This window comes from Gallinula chloropus (assembly GCF_964237585.1).
Source record: "Gallinula chloropus genome assembly, chromosome: 3".
NCBI lineage: Eukaryota > Metazoa > Chordata > Aves > Gruiformes > Rallidae > Gallinula > Gallinula chloropus.
In genome coordinates this window covers 31,821,555-31,837,558 of record NC_140087.1, presented here as the reverse complement: position 1 = coordinate 31,837,558, position 16,004 = coordinate 31,821,555, and the positions used below count along the sequence as shown (strand labels likewise).

Sequence of the window (16,004 nt, the reverse complement as noted above, 5' to 3'; positions counted from 1 at the left end):
CACAATATTCTTAGTGTTTAAAAAAAACCCATGGATGTATTTATCCTAGCAATCTTCTCTCAGTTCTCTTGAGAGAAGAGATGTTTCAAAAACTGCAGCTGCAAAATAGAATTTTAGGCTTTAATCTTTATTCCTTTACTAAACATAAACCAGGTCTCGATTTTTAAGTCCTCTACCTGCCTGTTCATCATCGTCATCATCTTCTGACTGTTGTTGTGAGTTTTGGGAGCTACCATACTCATACTCAATGGGCTTTGGATTGTTGTATGGGTAACCATTGTCATCGAAAAACCTTCGGAAGGTGAATTCATAAAAAGCATGTTCAGGATGTTTGCCGTTTTTGTACCACCCGTTAAGTGTGTCGTTTCTGTTCCCTTCCTTATCATCATCGCTCCACAATTTATCTGGGTCAACTGGATCAAAGTTTGAAGTGTCTGTCGGGTGAGCAATTTTGGGGATGTAGAAAGCCGCCTGCCGCCGCAGGTCGCTGGAAAAATCGATTGTTTTAAAAAACGGATGAGCTTTTATTTCATCGGCGCCGTTTTTGCCCAAGCGATCTTCTGGCCCTCGGCAGAGTTTAATAATAAGGTCAGAAGCCTCTGGAGTCAGTTTAGCTTGAGGTGGGATATGAAGTGCAGTTTGCCAGTTGATAACCTTTAAAGCAAGAAGAAGCATTATTCTACTTACAATTTCATAAAGAAGAAAAGGACAGTAAAACATAACAAGAACATCAAACAGCCACAAAGCAATCCTTCAACACACGTGTCTTCACACGAGAGAGGGGGAAGTGCGAAGCTGCTGCTTCTGAAACACAGGGAATACTTTGCCTGGAAATCTGGCAAAATCCAGGTAAAGTTTATTGACATTCCAAACTGATCTGAGTCTGGCACAGACTGTTATAAACCAGAAAGATACCACAAAGTCTAGTACCTGGAACCTGATATTCGGCATGTGATGTACAATCTTAAAGAAATCATTTGCCTCACCTTCTTCCTATTTATTTGATGCACTGGAAACATTAACAGATTTTAAGTCAAAAAAGAAAAAAACAAATCAATTTGAACCAACTAATACATCGCTTGCAAGTTGAGTACGGTTTTGCAAAAATGGCACCCGCAGAGATCACTTCCAATTCCTAATGTTCTGTGATCACCCTGCTGGTTACTCTGAAACCATTGGAACTCAGGAAGGAAAAGAACAGTGGCTCTGAGCTGCCAGTAACCCTGAGCAGCCAGTCATCTATTGCTCCTCAACCTCTGCATCCTAAGCACCTACTGGTACATCACCACAGGAAAACCTCTGCAGGTGAGTGGACGTGGGAGCCAAGTTGGCAGGAAAAACATGCCCAGATGCTGGAAAAGGAGAAAAGAAAGTGGAACTAATGACAGGTGCAAGAAGTGAAAGGGAACAGCTAAGACCTGCAATGTGATTTTTTTAGTAGGCACATTTGCTGTAAGAGCAGATAAAAGATGCAAGAACGGAAGATGATGATGAAGATTCTTTACAAATTAAGTGACCTACCACAGTAATGTAAAGTTTAAAATCTTGTTAATAACATGCTTGGATAGAGCAGCACACTCAAAACCCATCTTTGATTCCATGACAAATGAAAGACTGTAAACTTCAAGCCTGCTTTCTCAGGCTGTTAATACCAGACTTGGAAAGTTACCTTCATTTGTGTTTCCAGTGGTGTTTGTGCCAGAAACGGAGGCTGCCCCACTAACATTTCGAAGAGAATTACTCCAACACTCCACCAGTCACACAACTGTGTGTAACCTGAAACAAAGTCAAAACAAGGCAGTCAAAGCTTTAGTAACATTTTAATCTTGTATTGCTAAAAATACAACGGTTCACAAGAGAATTCTATTCAATGCTTGTGTAAAATTTCCATATTATCTTTTTTATTTTTTGGTCAAAATATTATAGACTTGGGAAAAGTGAGGGTGTAAGAAAGGTGAAGCAAGTTGCCTGAATACCAGTTATTCTGCAGCGAGATTACAGTAAGACGACGCATTACCTGTTCGTAACAACACCTCTGGCGCAATGTAGTTGGGTGTGCCCACGAGGGAATGGGCCAGGCAGCGCTGATGCTGACGGGCAGCCCTGCGTTCAAGGGGCTTCAGCCGATCTCCACACCTGCAGTTTGCTGGGTCACTCCACTCACTGCTGAAATCCATACTGTCCTGACGTGCGTGATCACCTGTAAGTGGGTGCAAGAGATGGCAAAAACAAAAAATCAAGAAAGATTACTTTAGCTCTTAACTAGTACGAAACTTTATCTATTAACATTTCTTAGCATAAGACAGAATCTGTTTCACTTCCAACACTCGATCTGAGAGGTAAACAAGTCATCAACAAGATTCTGACTTTTTGCTATGGTAGAAGAAATCAACTTTTGAGTACATTTTTTAAAAGCTACGATCTCATAAATATTGCAAAAGTTATCAAGTACAATCCTTTCTCAATTTTTCCTTACCATGCCCACATTGGGGGTACAGGGTGTATATTGTTCCTGCTCTTATGTAAAGAGAAAAAAACCCACAAAAATGAAGCCATCAAATGTAAAATCTGATTTTAAAACTTCAGCTTCTCTCAGGAGACCCATAACAGTCTGCCTTAAGATAAGCAATATTTTATTGAAACAAGTCAAAAGGACTTTAAAAGTTGTTTTTGAAGGTATGTTCTTGTATTTGCAAATTAAAAATAGGATATTATAAAATTTGTATTTTATCACTCAGAACTGTGAAATTTTTCTCTACTTTTTTTAGCTGTTGTTTTAAGGAATCAGGTAGGATTTTTAAAAGCTTACTTAAGCCTCTCAGAAAACAATAGTTTACACTACATGGAAATACACAAGCCAGAACTTGGAGCAAGGTTTTCAAGAACAGTTAACTTTAAACATCAGTCCTGTCTTTAAAACAGAGTTAGGGCCGTTGCCTACGTAATCATCTCATGGTGATTTTCTCTCTCCAAACTTCAGAACCCACTACTGGGACAAACTTAGAGCTCGGTGCTTTCTCCCTTAAGGGATCAATGCTCATGCTTAGGAACTCCCCCTAACTGAACTCTCTGTAGGTTGAGTGGTGTGCAGACATATCTTTATTCATTATTATTCAGAACGGAAACAGCATAGCCATCCTTCCACTCATTCATTATTTAATGCCTTGCAAGGACACAGCAACAAAATAACAAAGAAACCTTTTGTGTTTCTCTTACCACTCTGGTAGTATTTTGAATCGTGGGTCCACCGAAAACCAGTACAGAGCCCAAAGTCAGTCAATTTAATGTGACCATCTCGGTCTATCAGGATGTTATCTGGTTTAATATCTCTGTGGATGAAGCCCATTTTATGAACGCTTTCAACTGCGCAGGTCAGCTCCGCTGTGTAGAACCGTGCCAGATTTTCTGGAAAAACACCCATTCTAATTAGGAGACTCATCATATCACCTCCTGGAATGTAGTCCATTACAAAGTACAAATTGTCCTTATCTTGGAATGAATAGTACAGGCGAACCACCCACTCATTATCAGCTTCTGCAAGGATATCCCGCTCAGCTTTAACGTGAGCGACTTGATTTCTAAGCAACACGTCTTTTTTCCTCAGTGTTTTTGTTGCATATAAAGCATTAGTATCCACTTTTCTTGCCAGGCAAACTTCTCCAAATGCACCAACTCCCAGGGTTTTAATTTTTACAAACATTGACTTGTCCATTTTAGCTCTTCTTAGCCGAATATAATTAGACTCTTTCTGGCACAACATTTTCCTCATCTGATCTCGGGCTTCTGGTGACAATCCAACCTGTGCAGCAAACAGAATTAAATGTGAAGAGCGAACAGTGCTCTTAATTCTTCGAGATCTTATAATTGCAACACTTAGGCAAAGCAAACCAAATACTTATATACAGCATGGAAAATAATATTTTAAAGATAGTTTTGGTTCTTTTTTTTTTTTAATTTACACATTGGGATTTTATCAAAGTATAGGAGTGATACAAAACAAAACACATGACTACTTTCAGCAGCAAAATGCATAAGGTGCCATCCACCAGAAGGTTCTTGAGAAGGGAGCGTGTTCTCAAGGACAGAAAGAGTAATTTACAAACTGCTGATAAAAACCACTGCAAATAACACTCATCTGATTCTCTCTGCAGAGCTAGAAGGAAGCCAAGACATGCCTAGGAGCAGGAGGCCGCTGAGTCAAGGCTAACCAAGGAGTTGAAGTGGGAAAGGCTTCCACTCTCTAGACTGGCTGAAGGAGAAGTCACTAAGCTTCCTGACTGTGACTGGAGTTTCAGTTGCAGGAGTATGTGACTCTCATGCTTTCTTGTGTATCTACACAAACCAGATCCACACCACACTGTTCCCTACTGTCCACCCACAGCAAGCACGTGCTTCTGCCACAAGCCAAGACCTGATCTTCCCTGTTACCACACAACCCACCTCTTTCTAACAGGACTTCAGGCACGCCCTCTCTGCTGCTCTCCACTCCACATACCAACAAGTTGAGCAGTTTCTTTGAGGTAGCTAGCTCCTCCCCATAGTATCAGGTCTTGGCTCCCATCTGTGAATGTATCCCTATCTTGAAGGGACACCCCTGGTGTTCTGGCCAATATCACTAACATTCCAACAGCTGAAGCCTTCACATGCCACACGTAATCATCATCTAGAGCATGGAAACCTTTATCTACAAGAATCACACTGAGCATTCTCATTGTATTCCAACCTGGGTTCCTTCTAGTGTATTTTTGCTGGCTTCAATTCCCTTGAAGTGCCACTCAATAACAGACACCTTTCTTGGCAAATTTCAGGCCCTGGAATCAGAATAACCCCTCCTTCTGCTTTTAACATCAGCAAAGTCTTTCTTCAGCTTTTTATACTCTTTAACATCCGTGACACTAGCCCCACATAGCTTTACGCTCATTCCTTCTTGCGTTTTCTGACAGCATTTTCAAAATCTCGCATGTTCCCTTTCTCAGAGCATCTCAATTATTTTATTCTGCCTACCTGGCTTGAAATGGCAACGGTTTCCAAGTTCAACCTACAGTATGTTTCCTTCATAAAACTGACCATGGCCCACCTGAATCCCTGCAAACACTGCCACTGTTACTCAGGCACTACTCTAGAAGCTTTCCATTTCTTATTGTCACATCTTATTGACTCTTAACACCAAAATCTTGTTAACATCTCCTTAATGCTTCAAACGTTTACGATACTGCCTGGGTAACCGTAGCCAGGCCCTTCATCAGGATTATGTAACAACCAGTCTAGGCCTGTATAAACTGCATGTCAATAGAGGGCTTCCACTGTGCCTCACTTAGAATGTAACTTGACACAAAGTACAATTAGATGTGACTGAAAAAAAAAAAGGCAAGATAAAAGATCAATTAGAGATGATACAGTATCCTGAAAGCATTTTTAAGACACTGAATCTCAGCTATTAGAGAAAATGCTGTTAGAACACAGAAAATTTCTTACAGGCATCATAACAAAAATGGATCCAAAGGAGATGCAATTAGGAAGATACATACAAAATGCTTATCTACCCAAACGTCACAAGGAATATTAACTCAGTAAGATTTAAATGGGGAAGGCTGTTTTAAATTTGAGACAAATTTTTTTTTGTCTACATCAGACAGGTGATAGCTAGGACTGGGTAGCAGTCATCTCAAGACTGGATGTGGGAAACAGACAATTTCTTGTTTTGGAGTAAGGAGTCGAACCTTTCTCAACATGTTAATGCAGGAATGTGAGAGGCTGAGAGAGTTCGGCTTGTTCAGTCTGGAGAAGGCTCCGAGGACACCTTCCAGTACCTGAAGGGGGTCACAGGAAAGCTGGAGAGGGACTGTTTACAAGGCCATGTAGTGACAGGCCAAGGGGTAATGGCTTTAAACTAAAAAAGGGGAGATTTAAGTCACATATTAGGAACTAATTCTTCCCTGCAATGGCAGTGAGGCCCCAGCACAGGCTGCCCCCTCCCTGGCAGTGTTCAAGGCCAGGTTGGATGGGGCTTTGGGCAACCTGGTCTGGTGGAGGGTGTCCCTGCCCAAGGCAGAGGGTTGGAACAAGATGGGGTTTGAGGTCCCTTCCAACCCAAACTAGTCTGACACTCTGTGACTACTCAGACACTGTGTTCTAAGCCAGAAACATTTAACGTTTTCTGTGAACGAACACGCTTAAGCCACAAGTCAATACAGAAGGGATTTTTGAAGACTTCGTCAAGATGACATCTCAAGACCTGATTACCCCAGGCAATGAGCTCATTTCCCTTTTTCTACTTTTCATGAAGACCAAAAATATGTGTCATCATTGTGACATTCCCCTCCTATACCCTGATGAAAAAGGAGAGGTCTGCTGCAGCATAATACCCCATTTGCACCCTACAGTCCGCAATTAAAAATCCCAGCTTTATATCTGGCATAAATATTACAAATTGCTTTCAATATAAGAAAAGACATTTACTAGGGTCTTTTAAATGCACAAGAAAAATATCAAGAGAAGTTCTTTTGGTGCTTTCACGTAAATGTTTGCAATGCTATGGAACACAACACAGTAGGAAAGGAAGTGAAGTTTGCAAATCAACATTAGTTGTAATTTTACATTTAGTTATTCAAAAACAGTCAAGATAAATTCATGCTTAATTTTGATGCAGGATTGCATGCAAAGCCCTCTAAAAAGTGATCATGCTAGTCTTAAAAAAATACTGTTGCTCCAAAATCTTACTTGTCTACACAGGGATGGAGGCTACAGAGTTCAGGAAAGCTTCCCACACCTTAACAGTTTAAATCAGCTGTTAGTGGAAGTGAAAAGGAAAAAGAGAAGACTAAGAATAAAGATCTAGAAAGAGTTCCAGGAAGAAATTTTGCTAACATTTACATATTTGTAATTAAGCACATACTTTTAACACTACAGCTTACAGTAAAAATTTTCAAAGAGTAAGACAACATGGATTTAAAAAAGAGCACTTCAAGAAAGTGTGATAAGCCAAATACATTATTTCATAGAATAAATTAAAAGGCACATAATCATCATCATACTTAGGTCAAATTTTCAACAGCAATTGTTAAGAAATCAGTAATAAATGTCAAATTTCTATTTCTGCAAATCCTAACTTCACTATTTCTGTTTTCTCTTTAGAAGTGATGTATGCATACAGAGTGATGTATGTATACATACGTTTTCCCCCCGCTTTAGAAGAACACTGAAATCCCAGAAACAGACCACTGACTTCACATAGGCACAAAGAAGGTAATTTTACATGTCTTCGTTGACAGCTGTTTTTTGATCCCATTCCATTAACCCTTGTTGAAACAGATACCCTTAGAGCTGCAATTATAAAATACTTTGGCAAAAGGCACCATGTCTCTTTCATTCTAAAAATGAAACTTTTAAATATTAAGGAGGGGTGGTTTCTGTAAACTTAGAAAAATTCTATCACTACTGCAAACAAACTGCTGAACGTAAAAGGTATCACTGGGTGACTACACAAACACTAACCAACCAACTGCTTGTCCCTTCAGTTATTTAAAAAAAAATACCAAAATTTGTTAAAATATTGCATATAACTCTCTAAAAAAGGTCAGGATTAAATAGAACCCATAACAAAAAGCTATGAGCCACGTAGTTAAATCCCAGTTCATGCAATAATGGTTCTGTTTCTCCTTTCTTATAGATGAGGCAGATAAACTACATTTAGACAGGCAAAAAAAACCCAACTTACTTAAAATTAATTTCAAAGATGACAATGAAGTATGTAAACAAAGCAATGAAGAATCTGCCAACTGAAGACAAGGTCAATACCTCAGTATACCACAGTGTTCTATTTATCTGTACTATTTAAACAATCTAAAATCAAGACATTTCTTAAAATTAATATGGGAGCAGTTCTTGCTATAGATTTAGAAAGAAGAATTTACCCTCATCATTTCATTCTCTAGCTGTTTTTTCCGATGTAAACGCTGCTGATGTGACTTGAGTATATTCTCCACATGCTGCTCCATGAAGAATTTAAAAGCCTGAGGGGAATAGCTTTGAATACGAGACTCTCTTCTCTCTTCATCCTTCTTGTTTTTTCTAACAGGAACAGGCGATGTTGTGATTTGTTTCTTTTCTTTATCCACTGAATCGACACATTCATAATTCTTTTCATTCTCATCTTCCTTGGATAAAACAGGCGGCTCCTCCTTGTTGAGCTTGGGTCCTGTTTCATACAGATTGACAGAGGGATTCTGGTGTAACAAGTGTTTTGGGTAAGGCGGTGGGGGGCCCTGGTAGTTTGGAGCCTCTGCAACAGGAGGCATAACTGCCATATTCGCAGCTGGGCTCTCAGAGAAGGGAATGGTCTGAACGGTTTGCACTGGCTGTGGCATCCAGGCAGGGTGAGTGGGCGCTAACGCCGTCTGTAGCTCTGGTTTTAACACACGCATGCTTTTCACCGGTTGCTGAATGGGAGCTGGCGTTATAGCTGTTACTGTTGTAGCTGAGGGCTGAGAGCTGCTGGAGTGACTCTGCCTACTTCCATGATGGTTGTTGAAAGAATTTGACCGTACAGGAAGGTTGGGTTGCCACGTAGGTATGTCATGCCCATTGCCAGGTGACGACTGCGGTGGCACGGAGGAAGGCTGAGACCAGGACGCAGGTATTCCAGCTACGTTTGTATTATAAAGTTCCATGTTGTGGCTATTTCTATTTGGCACCATCATCGCCTGAGGAAGGTTCCCATTGGTGTAAGCTGACGGAGGAGCAGATCCTCCTGCCTGCATCTGTAGTGCTGTGGGACTTTGCCTGTTGGTTGGATTCATAGGGTATGGGGGTGGCTGTCGACTCACTGAGTTCCCAGACACCACATTCTGGTGAACTATGAATTCTGTCTGACAATTGCCATTTTGCATCCCAGCTCTTCCTGAGGGAAAGCTAAATTTACTATTGGCAGAACTCTGCATGATAATCGGTTGCCTGCCAATGGGGACGGCACTCATGCCTCTCTGACCCGGCGTGGAAGAAGTTATGGGTGAAGGATTCATAGGTGGGGGTGGATAACCATCCTGCCATGCTCCTGGTGGCACTGGAGAAATACGAGAGATCACGTATTCCATGTTTCCAGAATAACGTTTTGTTTGAGAGTTTGGTTCCCAGGAAGGAGGTGGAGGAGTAGTTCCCCTTGGAGGGGGCGTCTGTCCTCGAGGAGGTGGAGGAGGAGGAGTGACGCTCCTTATCTGTGGTAGAGGTGGGGGATTCACTCTTTGTCCATTGCCAGGATGAGCCTGAGCAAATGCTGCGATGCCAGATCCGGATAAAGGCCTTCCTACGTCAGGCTGAGAGCTGGGGCTTTCCGAGCGATAAACTACAGCATCTCCCAGGGCAGGGCCGTGCCGCTGGGGAACCAAGGACTCCTTAGAACCCTTCCAGCTCTGCTTGCGGTTAACTGACTGCTGCACAGTGCCTGCTTTTACGAGAAGAAAACACGTTTGTGTTAGTTGGAGTTACTTCTATTTACTGCCTCGAGTATTTTGTTCTTCCACATTAACTACTACAGAATGAGGCTGACAGTTCTCCAACATAGCATCAGCCACTATATTCCACATTAAAAAATTATCTCTAGCTAGTAATACACAGAGTGCTATGGTACGTACTCAGTATGTACTGTAAGAGCACTAAATGCAATGGAACTATAGTATCAGAGGTTTCAGAAATCACACTTCTGAAGATGCATTTTGCTTCCATTGCAGATGCACTTGATTTTTAATTAAAAATTAATATGCAAATTAGGCATACTATCTTTTTAATATAGTGACTCTCAGAGATGTTCAGTACAAATGCAAAAAAAAGGCAATAGCATAGAAAAAAATGTTTAATCTTGTTGCTATTCCTAGCAGTTTAACACTTATAAAACACCGAGTGCTCTTAAAGTAAAATTTTACCAAATGCTCTAAAATCAAAGAGCCTGCCTATATGCTTGTATGTGTACAGTTCATCCCAAATTCTTATTTTCCTTGCATGTGAAATCTGATTAAATATTTTAAAAGTTACATCTTTATGAGTAAAAGTATTGTATAGAGGCAAGAGCTAAACTGTACGAAAGCAAAACTTAAAGAGCTAAAGTCTACAATATATTTGCTTCACAGATGCTATTTTGCATCATATAAACAAAGTAACATGCAAGGAGCTGTTAGTGCAGGCAGCCTTATTGTTCTTTTTTTACTACTGAGATACTTTTAAGCACAAGCAGTACTGTAACTGCTGAAGGTCACTGTATCTCCTGTAGAAAAACCAAAGCACAATAGTTACTGTATCTGTATAAGTAACAATGAAAATCTTGCCTAATGGTAGCATTCAGCTAGCAGCTGACTAAGCCTGCTTGAGGGGCCAAACAAAAGTAATGCCACACCTCACTATTCTTGGCTACTAATTTTTCCTCATACTTATTTGGTCAATTTAAAATGTAATGGCCCAGTGCTAGAAAGCTCAGCATTCATTCAACTTCAGTCAAATAAAAGTTCTGTATTTCTGCTGTACCTGAAGTTACCATTTGTTTTGGTTTATGCTCCTAAAACTCGTTAAAAAAAGCACTGAGATGTTTGAAAAATGTGCTTTTATGTGTTAAGAGAGGTGCAATAGCAAGTGACAGAATTCTGATTCTGTTACTACTAAAACTACAGTCTATCCACTCACTTCTATAAAAACATTAAATCTGTCTTAAACATGAAGAAAATCTGGAACTAAGCAGAAAATTAAGCAGAGTGGGATCTTTGACAGAAGACATCCTAAAATACAAATACTGAATAAAATTTTATATCACATAGCTATAGACACACACACACACATAAAAACATGCATACAAATTGCTGCTGTGTGGTAAAGTGTGTGAAGAGAGAGAGAAAAAATTAAAATAAGAATTCAGTGCTCACTGCTGACTTATAAATGGCACCTGGCACTGAGAGCACAGTATGAGCATCACATGAACAAGGTACAAAAATTACTTAAAATGAGATCTGAAATAAAATACTCACATGCCATATTAAATGCTACTTTTTATAACTCTGTGGGTTTAGGAAATTCATGTCAAATGCACCTTTCAGAAGAATTCTATTCCACATTTTACATGCTATTTTTAAAAGCAAAAAAAACCCCTGATGTCAACATGTCCTCTGTTCCACTGTGAGCACATGAAGGAGGAATTTGCTGTTTTCTATTTCCCCCCTACAAGAATACACTGAGTGAGCTCCTGAGTTACCATGGGTACACCTACCTACCTGGTGGTTTCATACCTGAGTTTACAGGTCTTGCTGCTGCTGCAACCATCTGCTCCCGACGAGGATCCTGGTAGCTCATTTTACTTATAAATTCGATGGCAGCTTCTATACTGCGGTTGTTAGTTTGTCTAAGAGCTTGTATAACCATATCCTAAAGATAAAATTATATATATATAAAAAATTTACAGGAAAATGGCAAAAAAATTACAGTTATTTAGCCAAATACCCTCCAGTAATTTTACCAAAGTACATAACTGATTTCTCTCAATTGATTTAAATCTAATTTTAAAATGTTTTCTCCACAACAGATCCTCCAAAACACTAATACACTCCAGACCTTTGGCAGGGGTGTATGTGTGTGTGTTAACTTGTCAAAGCACTGTAACATGATGTAAATTAAGTGTTATCTTGCTTTTTGTACAACATGATTATATAAACATTCATTACTGATAGGGACTACCCAGGTAACAGCTAGTTACGTGATGACCAGAGGTCCCTTCCAACCTGAGTTATTCCATGAAAGATGACCCTAACGTGAAATGCAGAATTTTAGTTTTGGCTCATTTTCCTTCAACTCAGAATGACTTCTTGTCAAATACTGTCCATTGGTTTCTGCCTAGGAATTCTTCCTGATGAAGAGGATGTTATTGGCAGAAGTTCTGTTATTTTTATGGTAGATTTAGGCTCTGCGTTCTTAGAGATGCAAACACAAGTTTCGATCTGAAACAAATCCACCACATAACTCCCTACAATTAAGCACACTGTCTTCAGTGCTGTGTTATGGTCCTGCTTTGTCATACTGAAGCAATCATTTCAGCTCACATTATGCTTGAGCAGGCTACCTGTGCATGACAGCATTTACTTCCTACTACTGGGACCTCAGGGATGGCTCAGAGGGAGGTTGTCAGTATCAATTTAAAATTAAACCCCATGTTTATCCCTTCATCGTATCTCTGTACATTTCTAACAATACAAATGTACATAATTACATACAGCCTTTAGAAACAATAATTAAGTTCAGTGAACAAAGCAGAACCTTTAAAATAGAAGCACCCCAAAACATATAAGGTTTTGTCACAATCTTTACAGACCAGCTGGCATCGATGGAAGAAGCAGAAACGACTTTTGACCTCCTAGCTCGTTCAGGAGAAAGCTATGCCTGCAACATGTCACTATGTAACAGATCAGCCTTGGCTACACAAGAAGTACATTTGCAGCACCAGAATGCTATTTGATCACTATGCAAACAGAAGGTCATCAGAGTATTTAATTTCCAATTTGGATATACTTTTATAGGACTCCTCATTTCTACCTGTCGACTTCAATCATCTTCTTAATCAGTTTCAAAACCAATTTCACTGTCTTTTTATCCAAGTAATTCTACAACATGGAAACCTAAATCTACACGTTCATGTCACCAAGCCATGAACACACACGGAATCTCGAAGTACGGAACCAGCAATATTTTAAGAGATTAAATTTAGTTTCCTCTCCACTACCAGAGGACCTGAGTAAGAGCCCTCTGTAGCTGCAAAACAATAAACTTGGTCACCTATAAGACATGAAACATTCAATGTCCTAAAGATTATCACCTACACAGAACATACAAGGACTGAACCTGAACCTTAGTGAGAGATTTCCTTTAAGCTATATAAGATTTAAGAAAAAAACCAAAACAAACACAGTGAACTGTATTTTCCAATAACTACTATACATATATTACTATCTACACACACACACTGACACACACCTGATACTGATCACCTTCAACCCTGAATAATACCCACAACTTGAGGGGTGGGGGAATAACCAGAATGTTTGCAACATTCAGTATATTAAAAAAACAAGAAAAAAAAAGTTTCAAAACTTCAACAGGTGACCGAGTTACCAAGCAGCACAATATGGCAGAGAGACAAATTTATAGTTACCTCAAATCCACTTTCAATACTTCAATGAAATCTCATTAAAATCTGAGATGAGGAAATAACTGCTTATACAAATAGGACCAAATCAAAGTAAATTAAAACAATAAATGGACTTGGTACCTAGCAGTTACAGCTAGCCCCTGTTATAAACATATCAGGTAGGTTAGGCTCTACAGCAAGCTGGCAGTGCACCTGATATCATGAAAGTTCTGCCCTCCATCTGCTAAATCACAGACATGCCTAATGCAAGGCAGAAACAGCCCAGTTCAGGCACTTACAGCTGGCTTGCGTAGCCCAGCTACAAGCCAGTCCATGAAACAATCCCAGCTGAAAACACATTCTCATTTCATTCCTACTTGCTGGCTCAAATACCCCTCCCCCACCACCAAAAAAATGCTTTCCTGCTTTGCTCTATCTGTTCCCAGTGGTGTTCAGGAGCCAAAGCCATAGGGACTACTGTGGCAACACAACTATGGGTTACTGCATGGCAGACACAGCTTACACTGGCACTGTGCCTGAAAAAGGTCCACAGAATCACAAGCATCCTGGGAACTCTCAGCTGCATCCAAGAACAAAGGGTAGGAGCAAAAGGCTTTGAGATACAAAGGATCCAACAAAACCACCAACTTAAGATACCTTTCTGGCTTATTATCGAGCCACCTATTCTTCAGTTTGCAAAAGTGACTGCAGATTCTGTCTGTAAATACAGATCTGAGAACTAATCCACTCAACAACCAAAACAACAAAACACCGTAACAGAAAAAGCCACAAAAAAGCCCCACAACAAAACCCCAAACTCAGTAACAAACCGCAGGAGCAAGTTACTACAGAGTCATTTACCAAAATCCTTCCATTCTTACTGAAAACACAGCCTAAACTGTGCATCTGAGCAAAACGAACATGAAAAGCCACCAGCAGCACCTGACACTGGGTCATTTATTGTTGAGGAAAAGCCAGCTGATGGTTTTGGAGAAGCCAATCTATCTGTAACTACCAAAGCATCCCAGCCAGCAGAGCTCATGAGCTGGTCACACTGCAAGCAGTGGACTCCTGGAACAACCATGTCTGCTGTGGTGCTGTGCCCTTTTCCTTTGGAAAGCAGAGTGGCTTGTTGGTTAGGTTTTTAAGTTGCTTCTGTATCCAGGTGTACAGAGAAGGCATGGAAAAATGTGTGATTTACTTTGATGTGTAAGTCTCAATAAGAACACATGAGCTCAAAATGTATTACGTTTTTACTCCTAGAAGCTACACTTCAGACTTCTTCACTTATTAAAGTAAATGGAAGAAGTTTACTCACTAAATTTACTTTTAATTTTAAAAGTAAATAAATTTGACATTTTGTTCCTTGTTCTTATGAAGTATCTATTATTCTGCTGATTTTTTCATATATTGAAGATTTTCAAGACTTGTCTTGAGAACATACCCCAGAGAAGACACCCTGCAGCTGATTTTCAGGTACCTTTTGTCAGCATCTGACACAGTGCATAAAGTAAGGACAGTGTTTCCATTAACCACAGATGTAAAAAGCTGATTAAAATGAATTTCTGAAATATTATGCACTGCCTTTTCGATTTAGAATGGCCATATTTTATCACCAAATTTTAACTGGCCATAATGCAAAATCCCATTGAGTATCAGAGGCAACACTCATGTTCTAGGGAGCCCGTGTACCTCTGCCTGAAATTATATAAATAAAACCTACCACTACCACATAAGAACAAACTGTGTAAGAAGCTTACAAAAGAAAAAACAAAAAAGCCAACCCTCTCTAAATCCTTCTATTCCTCTTTTTCATCCCTCACTATTACCTGTTTCATGTCTTAATTAGAAACCTACCAGATTATGAAGCTAATTAATCATACACTGTTCAAACATTCCACAATCAACATCCCCTTCACCATGCACTAATAGTTTATAGTTAGCAGAATACCAAATCTTGAAAATAAAACATTTCACCTCATCAAAGCCAGCAGCTTGTAAGTCTTGCAGCATTTGTCGATTAACTTCTGATGTTCCTTTGACAGCTGAGGTTGTTTCATTTGCAAAAGGCAGAAGTGAGTTTCTTATCTCCTGCAAAACTTTATGATATGTTACAAATTTGGGGGGATTTCGGCCTTGTCTAGGATCTTCAGATAACATTTTGCCCATGCTGTGATCAGCTTTAGCAGCATCTGAGGGTTTAGGTAAATTCCTGAGGCTCTCTCGTATTTCCTGTAGCATCTGCTGGCTGCTGCCAGTATAGTTACTGGCAGGAAAAGTCTTAGGCCTCATTTGTCTATAACCTTCTGGCTTCTCACTTCTCTTCATGAAAACATGTATATATGCAACCTCCACCAGGGACTCGCACACACCAAAATTCAAGGAAGACGGGCTGGTAGTGTCACAACTTGTGAAAGCAGCAGCTCTTCACTGGGAAACCATGGCTCCCGTAGCGCTGGAGTTTGCCAGGACCCAACAGCTATCCTGTTAGACAAACACACACAAAAGTGTCCCTGTTATACACACGGCAGTGGAAGAAGTTCACAGGGTAGAAGCTGGTGCTTCACAGTTATTAAAAGCATGCTAAGCTACTCCTTCAGGCACTCTTTACTCAACCTAAATTACAAACTATGCCAGGCTTCTAAGTAGTCTCCTAACAAAACACGTTTCGGGTGCCTCGAGTCGGGAACAGTCCTGAATTGCAGAGGATGTGGACAAAGCTTTCAAGAGCTGACACACAGTGCTGTGTGCACCAGCCCATCGCTGCCCATTCGCCTTCCCTCTCGGCTGGGCGCTGTCTCTGTTCACTGCTCACATTCTCTCCATCAACACTTGTACAGCTGAAGGCTCC

At 40.1% G+C, this 16,004-nt stretch overlaps 1 protein-coding gene across 2 annotated transcripts; it reads right to left on the bottom strand.

The window, feature by feature from the left end:
- Positions 1-138: 138 nt before the first annotated feature.
- On the bottom strand, positions 139-15,481 carry LATS1 (large tumor suppressor kinase 1; the record flags this gene model as incomplete). Of its 2 annotated transcripts, none has more annotated exons than XM_084262254.1 (7): positions 139-654; positions 1,670-1,776; positions 2,018-2,200; positions 3,217-3,799; positions 7,914-9,442; positions 11,250-11,400; positions 15,131-15,481. In XM_084262254.1, the coding sequence occupies 7 exons, from the start codon at positions 15,479-15,481 to the stop codon at positions 139-141; spliced, it is 3,420 nt and encodes a 1,139-aa protein (XP_084118380.1). The 2 variants fall into 2 exon arrangements, with proteins under 2 accessions (XP_084118380.1, XP_084118381.1); XM_084262255.1 differs by having other exon boundaries at positions 7,914-9,439.
- Positions 15,482-16,004: the final 523 nt, after the last annotated feature.